The sequence below is a fragment of the Filicampus tigris genome, chromosome 4 (genome assembly GCF_054856515.1).
Source record: "Filicampus tigris isolate MCC_2025a chromosome 4, RoL_Ftig_1.0, whole genome shotgun sequence".
NCBI lineage: Eukaryota > Metazoa > Chordata > Actinopteri > Syngnathiformes > Syngnathidae > Filicampus > Filicampus tigris.
In genome coordinates, this window is record NC_141220.1 from 14,323,383 (window position 1) to 14,349,288 (window position 25,906).

Sequence of the window (25,906 nt, forward strand, 5' to 3'; positions counted from 1 at the left end):
GTACTGTACTTTCGTTTATTTTATTACAGCAAAACCTATAGACTTTTGCAGATCAGCTTTCGTTCAATGTGTAAAATGTTTAGGTAACTTTTGTGCAATACCTTTTATCGAAGTAATTATAGGCGAATTCTCCAATGTTGAACCATGAATATTTAACTCTATTTTGTTTTACAGAGTGTCCCAAACGTTTTCTGATAGGCTTTTGCAGGTTTTGCACAAAAACCTGCTATAAGAGTTCGGTGTTTGTCCAAATGATACCTTAAACGAAATCTCCTCAAAAAAGGAAGTTCATCGTGATTTACTGTCCTACAATGGGTGTCTTAATTTTTCTCTTTGACTGAGTGAAATCCCGGCCTGCTTTTTGTCCTTCTCGCAATCTCGCAAATGTTTTTTTTCAAACCTGACGATGACCAAACCCACAATTTTTTTTACGACTGACTCCAGTGTCGATCCAGATGCTCCGCAAACGCTGCCGTCACGCAACATGAAGCAAACCCATTGGAATTTGGCGTTGTCATTTATTCTACAATCATGTTCCAAATAATTGATGTCAGATATTGTCGTTTTCGCTTACTCAGACTTCACCTTGTTGACCATTTGGGTTTCTCTCTGGTGTCCGTGTTGCCCCCTGCTGCCGATTTCAAGGATACAAGATGAAGGGAAGATCATGTCTATTTCCAAACTGGAAGTCTTCTGTCAAGACTAAAGTAAATGAGTTGTTGTTGCTGTTGTTGTTGGGTTTTTTTTTTAGAGTAAGGTTATTTTTCCCCCATTAAAATGATGGTAACAAAAAAAAAAACTCCGCCTAATGTGGAAAGGTCACAGTAATTTACTACATATTTTCCAACCATTTGAAACTCCTTCAAGTCACACTAATAATGTAGTGTTGCCCAAAGTAGAATAATATAAATATGTATAAAAAAAAAAAAACAGAACAATGCATTTAAGTGAGTGGAAATACATATGTTCAGGAGGTAGTTCCATTTTGGCTTGTGGATTTCATGTGAAGAATGGAGTATGCTTTGATGCAGCTAGTGTGGCGCCCACTACTGAACATATACGGAACAGGCAGCCCCAAACTGATAGTAAAAGTATAATCAGAAATAATCACAGTTAAGAAGAAACGTGCTCAAATTCAAGACAATTCAGTAAGTTTTTAACAATTTTTTATTCCACATTTCATATTTATTCACATGTAAAAACGACAACACGTTCATGTTAGGCTAAATACAGCAGTCTTAAAATGTTCACTAGTCATTATTAGCATGTGTGCTGGATGTATTTGGAGTCAAAGATAACATATTTACATATTAATCGTAATTAGGAGGGACAAAAGTATGCTCACTGGACACTTGATTAAGTACGGCCGCAATTAAAGAAGTTGATATAAGTTAATATTTTGGTTGCCTATCATTTAGGTAGGTGGAGAGAACAATATGTATAAAACATCACATGAATGACAGCATTTGCAGTCGCACCATGATTTAGGTGTTAGCGTTGCTAACGTAGCATTGTTGTTGTTGTTGTTGTCTACTGCGCTGGTGTCACCTGGTTCTTCATTTCCTGCCATTTCTTCTCCCTCAGGCTCAACTCGGCATCCGAGAAGGCGGCCGGCCCCCAGTTAGTGATCATCTGATGAGCCTTGGAGCCTGACAGGTAGAAAGGAACAAGATACGTCATTTGCTCACGTTGAATACATAGAGACAGATCTAGTAAGTGATGATTTCATATCACCATTATACTAAGCAAATATTGATCTACAGTAATCTGTATTCTCACCACATTACTCAAATAATTACAACAATTTGCTCATCAGAGCAGCACCAGTCAAACCAAAAATTTAGGAAAATAATTAAAAAATTAAGCAAAAAATACCAACGTTTTTTAGAAAATACTAAAATGTTAGATGAAACATGCAAAACTATTCAAAAAGAATATAATAATGAGAATAAGAATTGTCAATGAAAAATACACAATTGGGATTTTGAAAGAATAATGTACCAACAGTGGAAACACATTTTAGATGAAAAGTACAAAAATATTAGATGAAAAATACAGAAATATTCAAACATACTGGACAAAAGCTACAAAAAAAATCTTAAATGAAAAAAACAAAAAGATGAAAAATACAAAAATAGTAGCAGAATAAAAATAAAATATTAGAACACACAATTAGTAGACATGTTAGATGAGTAATGCATAAATATGACAATGTTTGCACAAATATTAGACAACTATTAAATGAAAAATGCATCAACAAGAGGCAAAAATGTAAAAGTAAAGTTGTGAAAAAAACACGCAAAGACATTTTCAACATTACCTGGCTGAATGAGGCGCATGAAGCCCTCATGCTCGGCCACTTTGTGCTTCCACGTCTTTGTGTTGTTGGTGGCGTCCTCCAACTTCTTCATCACCGTCTGACTCGCGCAAAAAAAAACAACAACAAAAAAAACATCATAATGATGATAATCATCCACTCTTGATCACATTATAACTGGGGTGTGCGTTACTGTATGTGACCTGGTACTGCTCGAGCGCCCCCTGCCTGTCCTGCTCCAGCTGCTGCAGCTGCGTCATAGCGTCCCTCAGGGCGTTGTCCTTGGCCAGACGCTCCTTGTGCAGCTCCTGCTTCTCTGCCTCCGTCTCCGAGATGGCTCGCTGCTGCTTCAGGTGGATCTCCTCCAGCTCAGCTCGTTTGGCCGCCTCCTCCTCCAGCAACCTGCGCCAACCGCGCCACCGTTAGTGGCCAATATGTGTGTGTGTGTGTGTGTGTGTGTGTGTGTGTGTGTGTATATATATATATATGTATATATATATATATATATCCATCCATCCATTATCTGTACCGCTTCTCCTCACAAGGGTCGCGGGGCGTGCTGGAGCCTATCCCAGCTGTCTTTGGGCAGTAGGCGGGGGACACCCTGAACTGGTTGCCAGCCAATCGCAGGGCACACAGAGACAAACATCCGCACTCACAATCACACCTAGGGGCAATTTAGAGTATCCAATCAACTTACCATGCATGTTTTTGGAATGTGGGAGGAAACCGGAGTGCCCGGAGAAAACCCACGCAGGCACGGGGAGAACATGCAAACTCCACACAGGGAGGCCGGAGCCGGGATCGAACCCACGACCTCTGAACTGTGAGGCGGACGTGCTAACCAGTCGACCACCGTGCCGCCTATATATATATATATATATATATATATATATATATTCCCAAAACTTACTCAAGTAAATGTAACGGTGTAAATGTAACTCGTTACTACGCACCTCTGTATGTATGTGTATATATATATATATATATATATATATATATATATATATATATATATATATATATATATATATATGTATGTAGCCTAATGTGGCGGAGTGAGATTACAGTTTCTTCTTCACAAATCTACTCAAGTAAAAGTAAAAAGTATAGTGATTTAAAAATACTCCTAGATTTACTTGAGTAAGTTTGGGGAAATTTTGTACTTCTAGGAGTAGTTTTAAATCACTATACTTTTTACTTTTACTTGAGTAGATTTGTGAAGAAGAAACTGTACTCTTACTCTGCTACATTAAACCCGACGCGTCCGTCCGTCCACCCCCCCCCCCCCTCTCTCTTTTTTACTTTTACACAAGTAATTATTTGGATGTCTACTTTTTACTTCTACTTGAGTCATAGTATTCTGAAGTAACAGTACTTTTACTTGAGTACAATTTTTGGCTACTCTACCCACCTCAGTATATATAGGATATAAATGTTCGTGCTGAACGATTATGGAAAACAATAATCTAATTGCGATTATTTTCCTGAAAATTGCGATTGCAATATGACTTGTGCTATATTTTTTCCAGGGTCCTTTCTAATGTACAACGATATCAGATCTCTTATGTATTGTAGAATACCGAGGTAAAGTCAAAATGAAGCACTAATTAATATGAAACTTAGTTTATCTACTACAATTACAGATATAAACTTAATAAATATGTTGATTTGCAATTTGGCAAACCAGCATAATTCTGCCACACACGTGTGTTGTACACGTAAGTGTACTATACTGCAGGGGTGTCCAAACTCGGTGTCCACACTCCACTAATTTTAAGTTAACATTATTGATAAATGGGCAGAAGAGCGGAGCAGAGGTTTCTCAGCAACAACAAATATCCAAGAATGCGAGTGGATGAGAAATTTAGTTACACTTTTTCTTATTTTAAGGGCAAAAATCCACTGTTTAGGAGCAGTGTGGAGCCCCGTATAAGTAATGCGCTGGTGTGCATGAGCACTGGTAATTGAATATTGCGCTCCAGTTAAAGTCAGGTCAGGCCAGCCTAAGTTCGAGGTCAAGTCCGCCGCCACAATTGTTTCCGAAGGCCAACTTCAAAATAAAAACTAGTATAACTGCCACTTTATCATTTTTGTGCGGTTTATTTGTAATCTTTGTTTAGGGTGTTTGTTGCCATCCACACCAGAGAAGGCGCTATAGGGGCAAATGTGTATATAGTGGGAAGAAGAGCTTAAAAGCGGGGCGTGAGAGCATTACAAGAACGAGACACAGCATGACAGCAAAATATGACGGTGGGTAGCCGGGTTCACATGGAGACTTTTTGGGCATTCTGATTGAAATCATTCGGAATTAAGGTCTCTGGTCACCTGTTTGCATGTGATGTAATATTTTCCGCTCTGCCGTTTACACGCTTCACTGTTAATCACATCAGCCGTGTTAGAGGGTGGTGCACGCAGTGATCGATGTAAATATCACGATTCACGAATGAGAAAATATTCTACCTTTCAGAGATGTGTAAGTGGACAGCCCAAGAGCGCACTAAAAGGAAACTTCCAGCTTGAAATTGAATCTGCTTATGTTGACGCATGGAAAATTCTGGACGAGAGGTACGGAAATCCATTCATTTGATTGCAAAAGCTTGTAGAGAAAAGCTTCAAGCGTGGCGTAATATTTCCTCAAAGAACAGTTTTGAAGTGAGAGACTACAGCTTTCCTACGTAGTTGTGAAGCTGCCACGATCGCCATCAAGTCACTGGAAATCTTAAATAACTGCATTGAGAATACAGACCCTCTCCAAACTACCATACTGGCTGGCAGCTAGCTAATCAGTTTTCCCACTTTGAGTGAGTTTGTTGCATTTTTAACAGGAGAAGCTAAGTTTGCTGGCAACCGTGTGACATCTCTGCAAGCATTTAAGCAGGCCGGGTGAACTGGACAAATCAGAAAAGCTGAAACCAACAAGCCAAAGACAAATGGAAGCAAGACCACTGGCTACAAATTCATAAAAATTGACACCATTAATGTGTATAGTAAAAAAAAAAAAAAAAAAAAAAGAAGACCAACCATACTAGGCACCAAAGGTGTCCAAACTCTGTCCTCAAGGGCCGGCGTCCTGCCTGTTTTCCATCTATTCCTGCTACAAAACACCTGATTCAAAAGATCATGATCATTATCAAGCTGATCATTTCAATCAGGTTTGTTACAGCAGGGATAGATGGAAAACAGGCAGGAAAGCGGCCCTTGAGGACCAGAGATGGACATGTCTGCTAAACACAAATGGAGGGGTTTTGTTGATAAAGATGTGTCAGACAGAGTCAAGTGTATTTAGTCAAAAACACTGTTTTGCTTGTCACAAGCCTGGCCACTACGTACCCCAAGAAGTATACGAACCAAAATGTGTGTGAAAAGTGTAGTAGAAGACGGCTATGACAACAAACTATCGGAAGAAAGAAAAACAGAAACCGCTGCAATCTTATCTGTTTGACTTTCATCTTCCATACAACCTACACGAGAAGTGTTATGCTTTATTAGACTCTCAAAGTAATACATCATTTCTTCTTAACGCAGTAGCAGGAACTCTTGATACAAATAAGAAACCAGTCAAACTAGGACCGTCTACCAAACCCTCTGAAATCAAATCAATCGTTCAGTCACACAGACTGCAAGGCATGAATGAATTTTATGAGCTGGACCATCTGTCTCATTAAAAAGTAAGCAGCTTTTTTAATGTCAAAAATGAAATGAGGCTCAGCTACAACACATCCATCATTTTGGCACTAAAATTGACCATTCATCATTAACGTTAAAACAAAGTTGATTTATAGATTTACATTTGACTATTTACAGTGGTGAACTTCTTTTTAGACGAGTATAACTGAAACGACTTGTTCAAGCTTATTATGGTTCCCACTGTAACCTATGGAAAGAAGTCAACAGCAGGTGGTGCTGTCTTGTCACATTATGGGGATTCATCAGGACGCCACATCAAGGTTTTCTGAAACATTTTGGGTCCAGGGATTCTAAGGAATCTAGCATAATCAACCAATTCAACATACAGTACCCCTAAATGCCGTAAGAATTTAAGTCAAGACTGTACATTCTTTTTAAGAGAAAAAAGTTGCACGGTTATTGAAGCAAAAAATGCCGTACTGTAAAATTACACCTTGTGTATTTGACCAAACCACGAAGCTGCCTTTGTCAATAAAAAAAGTCTGCTAACTAAATGCGACACACAATTAACACACAATTGACAATACCATAGACATGCTAATGAAACTAGCAACAATACTGAAGCGTTATAACACTAAGCAATGGACAACAGACAACACAAACTGATGACAGAAAATATACCAATACTTAATGGCATATATTCTCTATCCTCTGTGGATAATGACTAATATATTACAGAAGCTTAATGAGCAATTGTTACAGTCTTCTTTGTGTACAAAGGTATATTATACTGCCACATAAAAATGAGCCTAAAGCATTAAGTCATAATGTGCAAACTGTTTTATTCTTCACTATCGTTTAACTATGTCAAGTGCTAGTTCTATTTAAAAACACGTTAAAAAAAATTGGGGGACTGCAATAAATTATCATCTCCATTGATTATAATGGGGGAAAACTGTTTACATTGTTTCCTGACCTTTTGACTTTTCCTGTCTCTGTATGTACTGATTTGTATCTTGACATTTTATTGTATTAAAAATATTTAAGTCAATATTTATTCATATTTAGTCAATTTGACAGCACTATTAATTTGCATGTAACGTAAATCTTTAGTGCCACAGGGGCGCCGCTGCAGTGTTTCCATAACAACCACTATTGATCGGAGGGATTGATTTTGGAGAGAAGCTACTGTTCACCCATGGCCTATAAAAAAACGTATCCAGTAGAGGAGGCGTTACATCTGCTTCAAAATATTGACGAGGCTGAGTCTGGAGATGATGGGGCGTCCGAGGATGAATGGTCGCTGGATAGATCGGCTGATTCCGACAGCGAGTCTGAGCAAGAGCAGCCTCCTGCGGCGAAGAGGAGACGTGTCACCTGCTCCACTGGAAGCAGCGACATCATTCAAGGTATTATTATATTGTAGTAAAATATAGACTGTGAGATGTGATAGTCATGACATTTTTGGCAGTACAGGCCAGAAAGTCAAAATCTACAAGTGAATATGCATATGTTTTTGGTTTTTTTTTTGACAGCTGACCAACTAGCAGAACTAGCCTCCAGGCAACAGGCTATGTCTGAAGCTCCACCACCGAACCCGCACCCGTCTGTCTCAGAAGTGGAAGAGATGGGGAAGGACAGTAGTCTGTGGACACTGGTGGCCCCGGGAGAGCGGAGAGGGAGAATCCAAAACGTCCTGACAGAGGCCGAGGGCCCCACTGCGCGAGCGAAGCAGAGCATACACGACACTTTGACAGCCTTCAAGTGCCTGGTAAATGAGAGCATGCTGCATCACATACGGGACTGCACCGTAATCGAGGCCCGCAGAGTCCTGGAGGATGATTCGTGGGACTTGAGTTTAGCCGAGCTCCAGGCATTCATTGCGCTTGTGTTTGTACGTGGGGCAAAAGGAGGGCAAAACCAGGAGCTGTCCAGCTTTTGGTCTTCAGAATGGGGACTTCCCTTTTTCAAGGAGACGATGCCAAAACACCGTTTCCAAACCATTATGCGGTTTCTGCGGTTTGACAGGAAGGACACAAGGAGCGCACGTCTTCGGTCGGACAGGTTTGCGCTGGCAAGCGAGATATGGGACGATTTTATCAGCAACTGCGTCCTCCACTACAAACCCGGCTCTGACATCACTGTGGGCCAACAGCTGCTCCCGACCAGAGCTCGCTGTCCTTTTACACAGTACATGGCAAGTAAGCCAGACAAATTTGGCATAAAGTTTTGCATTGCAGTTGATGTGACCAGCAAATACATGCTGAACAGCGCTCCTTACCTGGGGAAAGATGCAACGCGCACTCCAGTCCAGCGGCTCGGGAAGAGTGTGGTGCTGAAGCTGGTTAAGCCATTCTTAGGCAAGGGGAGAAACATCACCACGGACAACTTTTTCACCTCTGTCCAACTCGCCCAGGCTTTGCATATGAAGGAAACCAGTCTCGTTGGAGAAATTAACAAAGCCGGAAGAGAGCTGCCACCCTGTGTCCATGCGCAAATGCCGCCGTTTACCACCAAAGTGCTAAAAAACACCGAAAGCACCCTGACCATTTACCAGTGTAAACGGCGAAAAAATGTGTGCATTCTGAGCACGGCTCACACATCAGCCGGCTCCCTGAGCGGCTCCAAAGCCAAGCCTGAGCCCGTAGTTTATTACAACCACACCAAAGTGGCCGTTGATGTGCTGGATCAGATGCTGCATAAATATTCTGTGAAGGCAGCTACACGAAGATGGCCTGTAGCCGTTTTTTATAATATGCTGGACATTGCAGCTGTCAATGCATGGGTGCTGCACAGAAAATGTCTCGGTCAGAAAATGTCCCGCTGTGACTTCATCTTCATGTTGGCGAACGAACTGCGAGCGGACCACATGCGCACACAGAAGGATCTCCCGCCGTCGCCCTTTCTTGCACCCCTGACAATAGACCCGGAAAGAAGAAGGCAGTGCCAGGTTCGAAAGAACTGCTCCAAAAACCGCTCCAAAGATGCCTGTGCAAGATGCCACAAGGTTGTGTGTGGGCAGTGCTCTGGGACGGTTACGATTCTGTGCCTAAATTGTTCATAAGCCTCGGCCAATCTGCTTGTATTACTGTAAATATGTTTCTTTCATTGAGTCTTTTTTTTTTTTTTGTTCTTGTTCATGGTTTCACATTGATTAATTTCATTTTTTGAGGCTTGTTTATATATTTCTATACTATTGTAACTATATGAAACATTTTCGCTTATCAGTTTGAGAATCGCATGTACATATTTTTTGTCTTTGCTTGTAAATTGTGTTTTGTAATTTTTAAGCAAGAGGCGGAGAAAAAATCTGAACTTTTTTGTGATCTATCCTTATTGCTTGTCTATACGCCTTACAGCCCATGTTTCTTATTTATAGGCTACATTACATAACTTACATTAAAAGATACAACAGAGTTAATAAACAAAAGAGCTTTGTTAGCTCCTCAAACAGCGAGTAATAATCATTTTAGTTGACATCATTGCCAGAGCACAAGCTATCAAAATGGCGGCTCTGGGAGATCTAGTACTGGTTTCTTGTGTTTGCTTTATTGGTGTGCCAGTCCCTGATATGTACACATGGGTATGCACTTTTTAAAAAGATACAACATAAGAGGTTTTCCGGAAGCAATTTTGAAAACCACTTCTCTACAGTCTTTGTTTTATTTGATTACAGCTCCTGGTTAATGTACTTCATGTGTGTGGTCCACTTTGAACACTCAGCATCAGCTGTTTTGTCAAGCTGTGCCGACTCACTCCCTCCCTGGTCAGGAAAGTCAACGTCAGCAGAGGGGAAGGAACGTCAAAGCGGAACTTCAATATGTGACTGCTTGTGAGACGATATAGCAGGGAACCGTTCTTCCCAGGACATGAAACATTCACGAAATGACTTCATTTGACTTAAATAAATGTGGATTTTTTTTTCTTTTTTCAAAATTCGGCCCCCGAAGCCAGTTTCAGTTTGGTACAGGAAATTTGATAAGCACGTGCAAGTCTCAAGAAGACATAATCGAAATGAAACGGGAAGTACATGATTGTTTTTTTTTTTAATGTTGGAAGTGGATATATTTGGGGCATTTCCTTTCTCAAGAGATTTTGCACGATAGCTACTCAAATTTAAGCACGTATATGAGAAATTATTAAAATTGTGAATGTGAGTTGTCAGCGTGTGGGCAGATCATGGTAGTTGACTTTTTGATAGCTTGCCATTGGCACAGAAGTGTTTTTTTTTTAAACTCAGCCGCGAAGTTTTGTTTATAAACATGACATTTGGTAGGCATGTGTCTAGCATGAGTAGCCCCACAAAAAGTTAAGCCATTCATAAAAACACACAAAAGTCTGACATTTTGATTTGAGGCGGACATTTTAGGGTCAATTTGAGGATCGTGTCCTTGAGATTTGGTCTGATTGCTACCAAACTTGAAGCATGTACTGTATACTAGATAGCAGGGGCGCAACTAATGATTATTTTAATAATCAATTAGTTTATTTTTGTTAATTAACTGATGAATCAGATTTTAAAGTCTTAATTTCTATCCCTATATTCAAAAACATTTCAAACCAACAGTGCTCAAAATGCCCAAACAAATTATATAGTGTTGGGAGGCTGAAATTCCCAGTATTTGCACAATTGTAAATGAAACAAGGTCACCTAATTGATTCATTTATTATCAAAATAATTATCAATTCATTTGGTAATCCTGGTCAACAAAGTCTTACTAATTTTTTTCAGGCAGAGGAAACTTCTAGATGTATTTTTTTGCGCTGATTCTCAATTTGCCCTTGTTTTTTCTCTCTAGTATGTCAGGTTTTCATTATAACGATATAATAATATAATATATAATATGTTTAGTAATATTTCTGAATGAAGTGTTAGGTTCAGCAACAGGTGAATTTGTTTTCTGATACTTCATAGCTATAAATTATAACGCATGGTAGAATCTGTATTGTCTAAGCTTTTGTAGGTCAAACTTAAAAACAAAATTTGAAAATATCTCAAAAACAGGATGTGCTACAAAATTAAAAAAGTAATTTTTAAAACCAGCATCAAAAATACATTTAGGAGACGAATAAAGCCATCGCTGCTTGAAATTAATTGTTGATCAGTGCAATCGATTAATTGTCACTTAATTGAGGAATCCTTGCGACTCTACTGAACAGACTAATAGTTTGATGATATTTTTAAGCACTGACCTGGCCTGCAGCTTGCGGACGGTCTCCTCATCCTGGCGGGCGCGCCGCTCGTCCTCCAAGGCGTCCTCCAGCCTCCGGTACATGTCCTCCATCTCACGGACCCTCTGCAGGTACTGCTCCAGCTCTGTGGACTTTTGGGCCACCTGCTCCTCCATCTGTTGCCTCACCTGAGAACGTTTAAAGCACATACAAGGGTGAACGTAATGTGCCCGCTGAACGTGAAGTCGGACGAGGGTCTATGCACACACGCACCATCTTCTCTCTCTCCAGGTCCACCCTATAGCGGTCCTGGAGGTCGGCCTGAGTCTGAAGCCGCCGCCGCTCTTCCTCTGCCGCGTTCGCTGCCGCTTCCTCCAGAGCCTGATGATGACCAGACAGTGAATGAATGAATGACATTTTTATCATTGTGTCATACATACAATTTGAATGGAACTAGGACCAAAGTACAACAAAAATGTCAAAAAGTCTAACTCGTCTTTTCCGAGCTTTAGAGATAAAATTTGCAATTACCAAAACATCAAAATTAAAAAGCCATTTAATCTTTACCTCATCCAGCCAAAAGAACATATCGGGGTTAGTTGTTGAATATCTTTAAACAAGCACCCTTAGATCAACAAAAAATGTACAATATAAAAGAAAATGAAACACATTACGTAAAAATGCACTTTAAAGACATTTTTAAATTGAAAATAAATCAATTATATTGTAATTATTCAAGACATTGCGAAGATAAATAAGGAATGAATATATGAATAATCTTAATACAATTTTTCGCATTAAGAAAAAAAGAAAAAAGTAATTTTTGTGTTTCAAGTTTTATAATTGGTTAACAAGTTATTTAATAAAGTAGTAAAATATTTTCTATTATTTTGTGAGATAAATGACAATTAAAAAACATGAATAAATACATTTTAAGTGTGTGTGTGTGAGACAGGGTAACAGACGGTACACTGTACAATGAACAATGGCAACAAACCAACTAGTGGCACTCTATTTACTTCTGTGCAGTGTGTGACTGTGTGCGTGTGTGCATGTACATAGTCTCATTGTGCATTCATGCAGTCACAAACTATGCTGGACAAAAGGGTGGCACCTCAATGCCAAATGTTTGTGCATTCAGCACCAAGACAAAGTGTGTCAGCCAGTGAGCACACCAGAATGTCAGACGCACACTCACACGCACTGTGCACCCACTTGAATAACACTGAAACCCAATCTGTTCAGCGCACCAGTCAGTTTCCCCCATACAAAATAATGGAACTAAAATCTGTTCCAAGGTTAGGGTTACTTAACGGTAGCGACATGGTTTTACATCATTTTTCTTGAGACGCTCAAAGAGGCTCTACAGGTAATTTTGAGTTACAGATAGCATTACCTGTCACACAAGCGTTAAAAGAAAACAACGTGACAAACAAAACTTTAAGTCGTGGAAGTGCAGAAAAAAACTGTAACAAAGTATTTGCACTTGGTTAATTCCCACTACTGTTGGCGCATGATTCGTTATGGTCACGTCATGATGACAACTTAAAAGTTGTTATTGCTATTGCTAACATGAGTCACAATCACGGAGCAGGTGCTTTAGCACCACAAACCACGTCAGCAGTCTGCCGGACGCTCCGGTTTGGGGATGCAAACCGGAAAAGCGTGTTTAATGGCGACTGACTGGCCGACCGACCCTGTTCATTCTGCATTCCTGCATGATAAGAAGCGGCACATTATTCATGAGCTGTGGGGGGGTAAATGTGGAAGGATTGCAGGGGGGCCCGCGGATGCTATTTGTATTCATGATGTGGCGTCAAACTGGCCAGGACTGCAAATGCAGCGTTGTAGCCTCAAAACAATAGTGTTGTTTGGAATAACAAAGTGACTGCTTTGCACCATGGGAAGTCTTCATCCACGTGGAAGATTTCCCATCCGCTGTTTGAGCATTTATTCCATATCACTGATATCCACAATAAGACGCATGTACTACTACGCTCTTTGTCTTTACTAGTAAGACAATTAAGTGCACTAGTAGAATGACTGTGCCTTCCTAATAATGTTTTTCCACTGCTGTATAACATTTCTGTAAATACGTAAGAAAACGTTGGCGCGCTAGTAGCACAACTAGCCTACACGTCACTACTGAGGCAAAACTGTGCACTAGTTTACATATGTGCACTAATTGTAAAGTGCTACAACTTAATTACAAAAATGGCTTCACAACAGATTACCTGGTACAACAGGATTGTACCATTTCTCATTCTGGAGCAGCAGATAAAATTGTTTCTTTCCAGATGGCCAACGGAAATGTATCTGCTGTTTCTTTTCCCCCCCAATCAGCCCACTCAATGAAAGTCATTTTTGTGTAATGTTGCTAGCTAGCAAATGAAAACAAGAGCTTTTGGTTGTGTGCTTAGCACAGGTAAGAAAACTAAAGAGGATGTGTCCTCCACCTGGTGGGCCTCACCTTCCTCATGTCTTCCAGCTCATGCTGTTTGGCTTCGTTGGCCGTCTGCAGCTCCTTCATCCTGGTCTGCAGCTCCTCCTGGTCGGCCTGCTGCTTGAGGCGCAGCTCACGGCGTTTGTGGCGCGACTCGCGGTGCGGCGCCTGACGGCCCGCTCGCAGCAGGTTCACGCACGTCTGGATGGCTACCACCAAACACAACAAGCATGCTCGATAACGCCTATACTCGCGATTCACAACGGGTTTGGTCTATTTGGCTTTTAGGTGAAATTGCAGGATGAACCTCAAATGGACAACGACCTTAACAGGTGAACTTAAAACTTTTGAATGCATATGTTCAACTTTTCAATGATCAGTACTTTTTGCACTACTTGCTCTCCTTTAACAAGAAGATGAACAGTAAAATTTGCATTAGTTTTTTGGGGGGCCAAGGACATCCACTTCTATGCCTTTCTGTGACTCTACCATTCTCTCTGTATCTCTGTTGCAACCATCTAATGACACTCTGTGTAAAACTTAGAGGCCACTTCCCCCTGAGAACATCCTGTTTGAAGCTTCCCAATAGCAAGATACTGTTGATCAGTTATTAGATGGTGTCTTGATACTATCAAATGTGGGTCAAATACATGTTGTGAATTTTGCAGTTCAGCTTATTGTTAGAGAACAGTGAGTTGTACAAAAAATATATAGAAGCACTGTCCAATGTCCATTCAAAGGTTTAGAGAAGGTCAAATCAAGTTCACATGTAATATAATACAATACAATACAATTTTATTTATATAGCTAGAGCTGTAACAAAGCACTTTACAAACAATACAATAATTGGAACAAAAACAATACAAGGCTGTGATACATGTATTAATAAATATAGATATAAATAATATATAAAATATAAATATAAATAAAGCCAATAAATTGACGACAAAGTTAAAGCACACTTGAGGCTCATCCGGAGGTTTTTGTGAGTAGTATGCAACCCATTTTGTTGTTCCAGCCTTATTCCAAAATTGAATAAATCAACTTCTCACTCAGAGTTTTACAGGCAACATCCCGTGACGACAATGTTTTGTTCTTAAGATTTTTGCAAACATATCAAAACTTCAAAAAAGAAAGCCATCCCATCTATATAAGTATTCTCAGCCTGCCACGACATTGAAAATTGAGCTCAAGTGCATCTTGTTGTTTTCTATAAACCATAAGATGTTTCGGCATCCCATTGTCTCTCGCTACCCTTTCAACCTGATGGTACCGCAAAGAGGAATGGGCAAAACTGACCAAAGACAGGGGTGTTAAACTTGTGGTCTCTTGTTTCAAAGGACTTACAGAGGAAATCTACCCAAACATATTTTTTTTAAGAATATGTTCTATGCAAGCCCACTAGTTGAAACAAGGCATTCTGATAAATATTGCGTTTGTGGAATAAGTGTTAATCGACTCGTTTTTAGCCATTTTGTCACTTCTGTCGACTGAAAATGACATCACAACACATCACATGGCTAATAATGGGTGGATTAACTCTTATTCCACAAACGCAATATTTATCAGAATGCCTTGTTTCAACTAGTGGGCTTGCATAGAACATATTCTTGGAAAAATATGTTTGGGTTGATTTTCCATTTTAAGGCTGTATTTGCTTCCAAAGGTGCACACACAATTTTTTTTTCAAACAATACATACAGTTAGTTGCATACCTGCACATGACAGCTTTACTTTTTATTTCTAATGCAATTGCACAAATTTTAATGCATTTTTTTCATGTTGTCTTTATGGTGCTGTGATGTGTATTCCACTTTGGAATAAGGCTGGAACATCACAAAATGTGTAAAAAGTGAAGTACTGTGAATACTTTCTGGGTGCCGACGAGTTCAACCACTCACCCTGAATCCACTCCTGCTTCTTCTTCTTGTCTGATGCGCTGATTTCAAAACTCTTCTGTGAGGATCTGATGAAGAAGAGACACTTCTTGCCCTCTTTGTCTGCCAGAGGCTAAAAAATATAGCACACGTCAGTTCTGTACACCTTCACCATTTCTAATTTTCCATTGACAAAACATGTGATTTTTGGCTCAATTTTGGGACTGGGATTGTCTCCACTCTTGTATGCGTTTAAAGCGTCGCTTATCCTTGCCTCAACGCTGCAGTGTTCATCCAACAAGATGTCCCCCTTCTTCTCAGCCTGATCTTCGCTCGCATAGTAGGAGATGGAGTTTGGCTTAAGCGTGAACCAGCGCTCCGTCCAGTTCTTCCTCTTGTGGCCTTTCTTCATCATGTAGCCCTGCGAGAAATGTATCTTAACATAAATGAATGCAATCCAAACCTTTTACTGTTTTCTGCAAGATTACCTCACTACTTAAATCATCACTGTGCATAACTTTAAGTAGGCAGAGTAAGTAAACATGGCAAAGAACAGTTCAAATGTGAATAAATCCTTTGAATGGAGAAAAGTAGCGCTATCTAGTGTACTTCATAAAAGCTATTAGCTGTCAGACAACACTTAAGACATGCTTAGTTCAGCAACGAGCCTTTCATGAAACATGAATCAAAAGGTATACAATGGTAAAATTCTGCTGAATGTTTGGAATGGGCAGATGGGACCTGCTTGAGCACGTCCATGATGAGCTCCTGGTGGAGCTCGTGGATGCCCATGGAGAGGGTCTGTCTGTCCATGCCCTTGCTGAAGTGTCCGGAGCCCACCAGAGTGATGAGCTGCCACACGCTGATGCTCTGCTGCTGCTGCTGCGAGAGCATATGCAGTTTGTAGTCCTCGAAGCGCTCCTCCACCCAGCTGCCGCCCATCGCCTCCGTCAGCTTGCGCAGGAAGTACTCCATCTGGAAATTTGCAGGTTAAAACATCAGATGTGAATGCTGAGAGATGATGTCAGCGAGCCCAAATGAAAAAATACAGTATAGCACTGGTGTCATGAGGCAATGCCATAGCATCATTCTTCATAGTAAATTTCACATTTTGCCACATAGTTGCATTAGTTAATTGCTTGTCTTTCAGCATTCATGCACTACTTTTGAAAGACAATAGTTAGTTGCCATGCTTGTCTCTCAGCATTTCTGAATTATTTTGTATAGCAATTTGAATGGTTGTCCCTCAGCATTCCCATCATTTTAATACACAGGCCAATAACCTTAGTAACATGTTTGTCTTTCAACAGCCATAATATTTTTAATGTGCAACAGCATTCATTAGTTAAAATGCTTTTCAGCATTCAAATGACTTTATGCAAGATAGTATTATTTTGAATGCTTATCTCACAGTATTCACATTTTTTTCTGCCAATAACTGAATCTGCATTATTGTAAAAAAAAAAAAAAAAAAAAATCATATCGATTGCGACCTAATTCAGATATTTGGATGATGGTGATGTTAGTTTGAATGCTAGTGTCATCAGTCCAAATGTTTTTTTAAACATTATTTTCCTTCACTTAAAATATTTGCCTCAGCATTCACAGTTTTTGATGCACAATATTAGTTTGAATGCTTGTCTCTCAGCATTTACATGTTTTGGATGCACAATAGTATTCGCTTGAATGATTGTCTCTTAGCATTCACATTTTTTGATTGATAACTTGAGTTTGAATGCCTGTTTCTCAGCATTTGTATTATTTTTGCTTGATGCAGCATAGCGCTAATTAAAATGCTCTCCTCACAGTACTCACTTTTTCTTTTAAAGTAATAGTTTTGATGTTTGTCTCCCAAGCATTCACACCAGTGTTAATTTAGTTTACTAAAATTTTTCGGCATTTATTTCATCACGTATATTACTATTCAGACGAAAACAAAAAGAAAACTAAAATAGAAGTCATTTACTGAGAAGTATTTCACGATACTGTGTCAAGAACGTGACGCTTTACTTCGCGTGGGAGTTCATCGTGAGCGAAGAATATAGCTGAATCCATTGTTTCCGTTTTTAAAATCCACCCCCGGCCAATAGCTTTCCGGTTGGATTTTTCTAACAATGAGGAACAGTGACTACCGCCGTCGATGATATGGAAGGGTATTACAACTCACACATGCGCAGAAGGTACTTTCATGTTCAGCATCGCTGTCTGTAATTGCGGTGTATTTTTCCAGTGTGACGTGCCGACAGCCGGCCCGACGCCACAGGGGGGAAGCGTCGGTCACAATTGGCCATCGTCGGATTGGTCTATCTAGGCCTTTATATTTTCTGTATAAAAGGTGAAATGTATGCTGAAGAAAAACTAAATTAATTATTAATTTAGTCAATTAAAATTGCTCTTTATATTCGTCAACTAAAATTGGACTAAAACTAAAATACAATGGGATGACTAATTTACGACTAAAACTTAAATTACATTTAGTCAAAAGACTCTAACTAAAACTAAATTAAAGTCTTTTCAAAATTAATTCTGATTCACACAAGGCAAAACATACAGTGTATAGAATATGAGCATGTGTGTACTTTGACAAACTTCCTGTGATGTTTGCCCAAGCCTAAATTTTCCAGTACTTGTAACAGAAGAGGAAGTTCACAACTTCCTATTCTTGAACGACTATCAGCAACTCATCAAGTGGCAAACCGAACGTTTGGTAATTCATTCACGGGAGCAACACGGAAACACGGGAAGCGCTCACCTCTTCTGTGACGATGACGGGCGGGTAGCTGTCCTCAGACAGGAAGTTGAAGATGCACCAGATTTTGAAGGCGTCTTCGTTGGAGATGAGCAGCTGACTCTGGTCCAGGTTTTTCCTGGAGCACAAAGTCCAGCACATCCTGTCGAAGTCCTGCCGGTCAAAGTTGTCCGTCACCTGCCGCACGCGATTGAAAAGTGGTCAATACAATACAATACAACCTTTAGCGGCATGTTTACATAAATCATGACATTCCATAACAGTCAATTTGTTTGTTGACATGACATCAAAACCTAATTAAACCATTTGTGTAGTGGTCGGACCAAGAAAAAATATAGTGTATAACTTTTTTATTTTTTGCTCTTGCTTTCAAATAATTACTGTAATATTTTTTTCCAAAATGTTTATCCAACGCAAAGAAAAAAATATATGGATTGCTTTTAATAATTAAAATTAAATAACACAAAAAGGAGATGCCAGTCATTTTGTTGGACAGTGTCATCTTCCACACCGCTTATCCTGTACAGGGTCGCGAGGAGGTGCTGGAGCCTATCCCAGCTGACAATGGGCGAAAGGCAGACTACACCCTGAACTGGTCGCCAGCCAGTGGCAGGGAACACACAGACACTGTCACTGAGCGGGAACCGATCCCACGCTGCCCGTACACAACTCAGGTGTGTGTACCACTACACCATCAGCGACCTTGTTGGACAGTGATGATTTGTAATTATTTATTCTTTTTTTTTACTATCCAACCGCTCCTTATGATTTTTAAAATGTGGTATCTGAAACAAAGATAAAATAAGGATACATGTTTTTTCATGGCAAATTTTGTGTGGTTTGGATGAAAATCAAATAAATCATAAAAAGGTGTTGTTTGATTAAATCAGCAAGACTACTAAATTACTCTGATTTGTAGGACAATATGAATTTCTATTCCCCCCCGGCCGGGATCGAACCCACAACCTCTGAACTGTGAGGCGGACGTGCTAACCAGTCGACCACCATGCCGCCTCAAAGAAGACAGTAAAGCATTAATATGAATGGCAAAATTCAGGACGTGTACAATGAGGCACTGGCTGAGGACGTTCCATGATAGTTTCTATCGTTCTCTTGTGCTACAAAAGAGAAGTGGTTGTGTCAACAACAGCAAAAATAAATGATGCTGAACTTCCAGAGAAAATGTGAGGAACGCGGAGGGGAACACAAGTGTCGCCAGGGAGACGGCTGGCAGGCCCACTCATGCGGCAGAGCACACATCGACACAAAGTGAGTGGGCCGGTAGTGAAGCGGCTAGTCGACATCATTATGGGGTTTCCTTGTCATTACGTGTAATCTAAGACTAGTATACACAGAGAGAGAGAGAGACAGGATGTGATGCAACCGCTATTGTGTTCTATGGGGCTTTGTGCTTGTGTGGAAACTTGAGCCACTCCACCCAAAAAGGCTCAGAATGACGCCTCCCTTAAAGATTAGCAAGCGTGCTAGACAATCCCCCGCCGCCCCCCCTTTTTTTTAAACCAAAAATAAAAATAGCCTCCTTTAAAGCACTCCACTGGAAGCTTTGTGTCAAAGCTGTGCTGGAAAATTTTGCACTATTGTGGGGGCCAATGTTGTGATGGAAGCCCTTTCACATTGCTTGGAAAAAGGGCATTTTCCACCTTTTTCACAATGCTTTTGTGCTGAATAAATGCTACTCAACTGAATATGAAAGGCATCGACACAAAATGTAGGGGACAAAGTTGACCCAACATTTTTCAAGACTCAAGAGTCCATTCATGTGCACAATGCGATGCCTTGTGGAGTCATGTGACCAGACAGCAGGTTGGATCACCCTGACACATACATATACACACACACACCCGTACTAAAAGTGACTGTTTCCTTGTGTACCAGGGTGGCGTTTCCTCACCACAATGATGCCATCACTTTATCTGCATGAATAGATGACGACACTTCCTGAACTTACATCACTACTTTTGCATTTCCTGGCAGCACCAAAAATCACTCAGCGAGGGCGAGAAAAGTCACCCAAAATCAATAGGAATCCTGTGTGTGCGTGTGTGTTGGCATACAGACAACGTACTAAAATCACACCGTCATGAGGCACAAAGGAAGAGCAAGCTCCTGTGACATCATCAAAGAGGGACGGAGAAGAATGCAATGAATGCACTGTTGTTTTATAGCAGCATGACAGACTAACAATAGATAGATAGATAGATAGATAGATAGATAGATAGATAGATAGATAGATAAGTCAAATTTTATTTACATAACACTTTTCATATATGGAAATGCAACTCAAAGTGCTGTGAAATAAAAACGTTTCTCTTTTCTCTGCCCCCTTTTCCGAGGCTTGGGAATTAGGTGATGATGACCGAATTGGAGGATGCTCTTTGGATGCCACAGCAACTGACCATTACAAGATTGGAGGCTGACCACATCCTCGGAGGCAGTGCTATGGAGATTTCTGCAGTGACCAACAGGGCAGGGACCCACTTCACCGAAATCGTCTTCCAGCAACACTTTATTTGATTGACTTTTACATTATCAATATTGTATATATTTTGTAGAATATCGTCAAATTATCGTTAGAGTTTTTTTGAAAAAATATCGAGATTTTTTTTTTCCCATATCACCCACCCCTACCTGAGAGCAGGGCAATAATCTAAACGACAGGAAATTAAAGCATGCATCAGCACCTCCATGTTAGTCTGAGAGAGAAAGGACAATATTCTTATGATGATATAAAACGATCTAAGTTACATTTTTAATATGAGGAATAAAATTAAGCTCAGTCAAGTAAAAGTTACACCCAGGTTCTTCACATATTGTAAGGGTTTGGAATCATGTAGTTTTGGTAAGTTTTTATCTCTGGCCTTCAAGGCCGATAACTAAAACCTCAGTTTTGTCCTGATTGAGCTGCAGGAAATTCTCTGGCATCCATGACTTAATAAAATAAAATTTTAAAGGATATCAATAGGCCAATGTGTCATCAGGAGACACAGCAATCTACAGTTGTGTCATCAGCGTAGCTGTAGAAGCTGACGCCGTGGCTCCTGTTGACATCCCCAAGGGGAAGCATTTAAAGACTAAAACGTATTGGGACTAAAATTGTACCTTGGGGAACCCAATATTTAATTTCATGGGTTTTGGAGGAACATGTATCCTTACTTACAAAGAAACATCTGTCTGTGAGATAGGGCGAAAACTAGTTAAAAGCAGCAGCACAGATGCCCACCAGGTTTCTAAAGGCCTAGATACAGCAATCTGACGTCGGACGTTGGTAAGTGTCGGATTGCGCCATCTGATTGATGTAGTGAACACGGTCGTAACATTGGACCCTGTCAGGAAGCGTCTGGTGAGCGTTTCAGCATGTTGAATCGGCGTCATAAATTGTGACATTTGGTCACTCTAATTGGTGGATGACCAATAGTGACTACCGCCACCAATGGTATGGAGGTGTATTACACCTCTTCTTCTCTGAAATATGTTACCGGGTTTGGATATTTTTCTTTGTAAGATAAGGCTATGCCATAGCCTAAACATGGGAAGAAGACGGGCAATAGTTGTCATATGTACTAAAAAGCAATCACTTGCCAGAAATTCCTGCAGCGCCTTCAATATTGCTGAGTGGCAGCCTCTCTGACCAATTTGCTTCTTTTTATCAATTTTAGAGGGACGTTCAGTTCTTGGTTATGTGCGTGTTGTGCTATAATCTTTCCACTTGACTGTCTTCCATGGTATTTTTATTGCCTTGGAGATTGTTTTGTACTCTTTTCCTGACTGGTATCTTTGAATAATAACTCCTCCGCTGCTTTGGAAGCTCTGCAGACCACATCTCTTTCTTTAAGGTGTGACTACAAAATTGCCCCAAAAAAATACATACTAGATACTAGACTCATACTAGAACATCTGAACTTTATCTGGAGTAAATCAAAGGCACTTTAAATGGTTGCGGCCGTGTGCTGACTCCCATTTACCATGAGTCTGAATGTGGCTGGTTAATTCTTCCCAGTCATGACAGGCTGTGCACGTATGCGCAACCAAATTATTTCAGTTTAGTTTTAGTTCCCCACTCAAAAATGTTTTTTTTTCCAGTTGAGTTATACAAGTTATAGGTCATATTATTGGTTCAAAAAGTTTGGAAATTATTTATATTACTCTCATTTTTTAACATCACAAAAAGAATGGCATTTGAATAGGGGTGTGTAGACTTTGTAAAGCCACTGTAACTGTCTAGATGTGCTGACCTTATCCAGGATGAATTTGTTGAGGTAAGGCATGTATCCCTGGTTGGAAACGGGCCCCTCGTCATCATCTTTGAAATGTTCCTCCAGAGCCACGGGGTCGTGTGGGATCCTCATCACTGTACACAAGTTGTGTGACAACACCTACGAAAATACATAAGAAGGAACATGGACTTCAAGCTTAAATACACTGTGATTGTGTTTAGATCACAACTTTGTTGAATGAGACGATGTTCAAATGATGTCAAAATGATGTGTCACATCCATTGTGGAATAGCATTCATTAGTGGGCTAAGGTAAAGCATGTGTTTATTTTGGTCATCTCTTTTTGCGACATATTTTTTCGTGAGGAGGTAAGAGTCACGTATTTCTGTTTTTTATATTTAATAAATACATATGATCTTTTTAATGTTATATCTAATAATAAATATTGTTCGTTCAGATTTTTCATTTATTTTCAATCTCATAAAGTCATATTTTCCATTCCATAAAAGACACATATTTATTTATTTTTGGGGTTTTTTCTGTATAGAAAAAATGTATGCTTCCGTTTTTTATTTTCCATTTGATAAAGATACACCGGGCAGCACAGTGGTTGACTGGTTAGCACGTCCAATCCACAGAGAAGAGGTTCGGGATTGGATTCCCTGTACCTGCGTGGGTTTTCGCCCACATTCCAAAAACATGCATGGTAGGTTAATGGAACACTCTAAATTGTCCCTTGGTTTGATTGTGAGTTTGAATGTTTGCTTGTCTGTGTGTGCCATGGGATTGGCTGGCAACCAATTCAGGGTGTACCCTGCCTACTGTCCAAAGACAGCTGGGATAGGCTCCAGCACGCCCGCGACCCTCCTGAGGATAAGCGGCTTGGTTAATGGATGGATGGATTGATGGATGGATAGATAAAGATACACATTTTTTATTGTTTAGTATATCACAAAAAAGTAAGAAATGTCTTTATTTCATGTCATGTCATGTCATCTTCCAAACCGCTTATCCTATACAGGGTCGCGGGAAGTTCATCCATCCATCCATTATCTGTACCGCTTATCCTCACAAGGGTCGCGGGGCGTGCTGGAGCCTATCCCAGCTGTCTTTGGGCAGTAGGCGGGGGACACCCTGAACTGGTTGCCAGCCAATCGCAGGGCACACGGAGACAAACATCCGCACTCACAATCACACCTAGGGGCAATTTAGAGTATCCAATCAACTTACCGTGCATGTTTTTGGAATGTGGGAGGAAACCGGAGTACCCGGAGAAAACCCACGCAGGCACGGGGAGAACATGCAAACTCCACACAGGGAGGCCGGAGCCGGGATCGAACCCACGACCTCTGAACTGTGAGGCGGACGTGCTAACCAGTCGACCACCGTGCCGCCTGTCGCGGGAAGTTGCTGGAGCCTATTCCAGCCGTCAATGGGCGAAGGCAGACTACACGCCGAACTGGTCGCCAGCCAGTCGCAGGGCACACACAGACACTGTCACTGAGCGGGAATCGATCCCCCGCTGCCCGCACACAACTCAGGCGTGTCTACCACTACACTATCAGTGACTGGCGTCTTTATTTCATGTTTTCTTAATTTAAAAGATAATTAATTTCCTTTTTTTTAAAGGCCCAATGTGTAGAATTTAGTGCCATCTAGTGGTGAACTAATAGAATGCAACGACCGAAATTCGAAATGCGTGCATTTCGAAGCGCGTGCATTACGGTGCCAGATCTCGCAAGCCTACCACCAATTTATTCAGTAGAGGTACAGGCAAAATGTTATCACAAATGACTTCTAGTATTCCCTCATGTGACAAAGTAATTGCACTGCATTTGTAACACATGCTGCAGTCATGATGTGGAGGAACAATGTTCGCTAAGTTTGTCTCCTTCGGGTACCCATAGCAGAAAGATGGTGGCGCGCCCTATGAAATACAATTACAATTACATACGAATCGTACTTCAACCTACAATTATATATTTTTTAAAAATGTACATTGATGTGATAGAAGATATTTTTTTGCATATTACTGAAATGAATAGTGGGTTTTCAAAATGAATGAACTTTGAAAAATCAAAACATTCTACACTGTCACTTTAAATTTTATATTTAAAAAGATACTTTTTTTATTCAAAGACATATCTTGTTATTTTTCTAATCAGGTATACAGTATGTCTTGTTTGCAGAATTAAAACATAATTCACATATTTGTGTTTGCATGTATTATATTTAACATTAAATTAAAGACAACATTTCTTATATATTTAATATTATACATTTATAAGACAAGTCACTATTGTTTTTTCTAACACATAAAAAGTATATCCTTTTTCATTGTTCCAACTAGTTTTTTAATTCGTATTTTAATGTTTTAAAATGTTAATTAGTTTAAGTCAACCATCATCAAAATGACACTTTGAAAAAAGAGAAATTTCTCGTGTCTGATTTAAACCACACTAACTTGACTAGAAGAGATTTTTATACGTCTTTGAAAACTACTTTACTGATTGAATTGGTTCTTAAATCAATAAAGTTGATCAATGTCGCAAAGCAGTTTAAACCTGTCCTCTAAACACTGGAATTAATTAAAACATTAATATTTTTCGAATTTGAAATGTTTAATAAATGTATTTACATTTAATACACTGACTTCGTAAAAATTTGTGTATTTTTGGGTTTTGTTTGGGGGCTTTGGGGGGGTGGTTTGGAGGAAGGCGCTCGCCATGTTTTACCCCTGACACTGGCATCCCTTTGGCTTCAATGCCCTCCGTTCATCATAAGACAACAACAAAACGTAACGTTCCAACAACGAGCTCATGCGGCGTACAATATTTCATGGCTTTCTGGTTAGTTTTGCGTGTATATTTGGATATAAAACTGCTTTTAAAAACGTTACAAATCGTCGTTGTACATCCCTGGCAAACTTTTGTAACTACTGTCTGTCAGTCGACCATTTACCATCTTACTGAGCAACAACACGCGTTCAATTTTAACGATCACACTCCGAGCAATAATACCAAAAAATAAAAACGTACGTAAGGGTTAGGGTTAGCAACTGCATCAATGTGTTTCGTCTGTGTCCTTTTAAGAGGAAGTTTCGTCAACAAGTCGTGTTCTTGTTTCTGTCTTTTTAGTTTTACCTTGAGCTGAGATTTGGACACTTTTCCGCTCTTGTCCACGTCCAGGGCCGTGAAGGCGTGCCAGATGGACTTCAACAACTCGTCCCGCAGAGACATCACCGTGGTCATCTTAAAATGCTTCGACTCGCTCTCTTCACTGCCTCCTTCCTTTAAGTTCCTTCTGCCTGGATCTCTCTCTCTCTCTCTCTCTCTCTCTCTCTCCCCCCACCCCTCTCTCCGCGCTTTCTCTCAGGCAGGAGCACGTGACGTGATGGTTTGCGTGAATCACACCTTCTTGTTCTTCGCGAGTTTTCATTTTTTTAACCATAACTCCATTTATTGCAATTTACCTCGCTAGTTT

General features: G+C 40.1%; 1 protein-coding gene across 1 annotated transcript; it reads right to left on the minus strand.

Moving 5' to 3' along the window:
• Window positions 1-1,149: 1,149 nt before the first annotated feature.
• swap70b (switching B cell complex subunit SWAP70b) lies at window positions 1,150-25,735 on the minus strand. The gene is made up of 12 exons (XM_086028650.1): window positions 25,567-25,735; window positions 22,442-22,582; window positions 18,192-18,365; window positions 16,181-16,414; window positions 15,714-15,860; window positions 15,464-15,572; window positions 13,590-13,771; window positions 11,393-11,500; window positions 11,141-11,307; window positions 2,521-2,719; window positions 2,321-2,417; window positions 1,150-1,649 (listed from the first exon to the last, which is right to left on the minus strand). The coding sequence occupies exons 1-12, from the start codon at window positions 25,672-25,674 to the stop codon at window positions 1,531-1,533; spliced, it is 1,785 nt and encodes a 594-aa protein (XP_085884776.1). The 5' UTR covers window positions 25,675-25,735; the 3' UTR covers window positions 1,150-1,530.
• Between the last annotated feature and the right edge of the window lie 171 nt (window positions 25,736-25,906).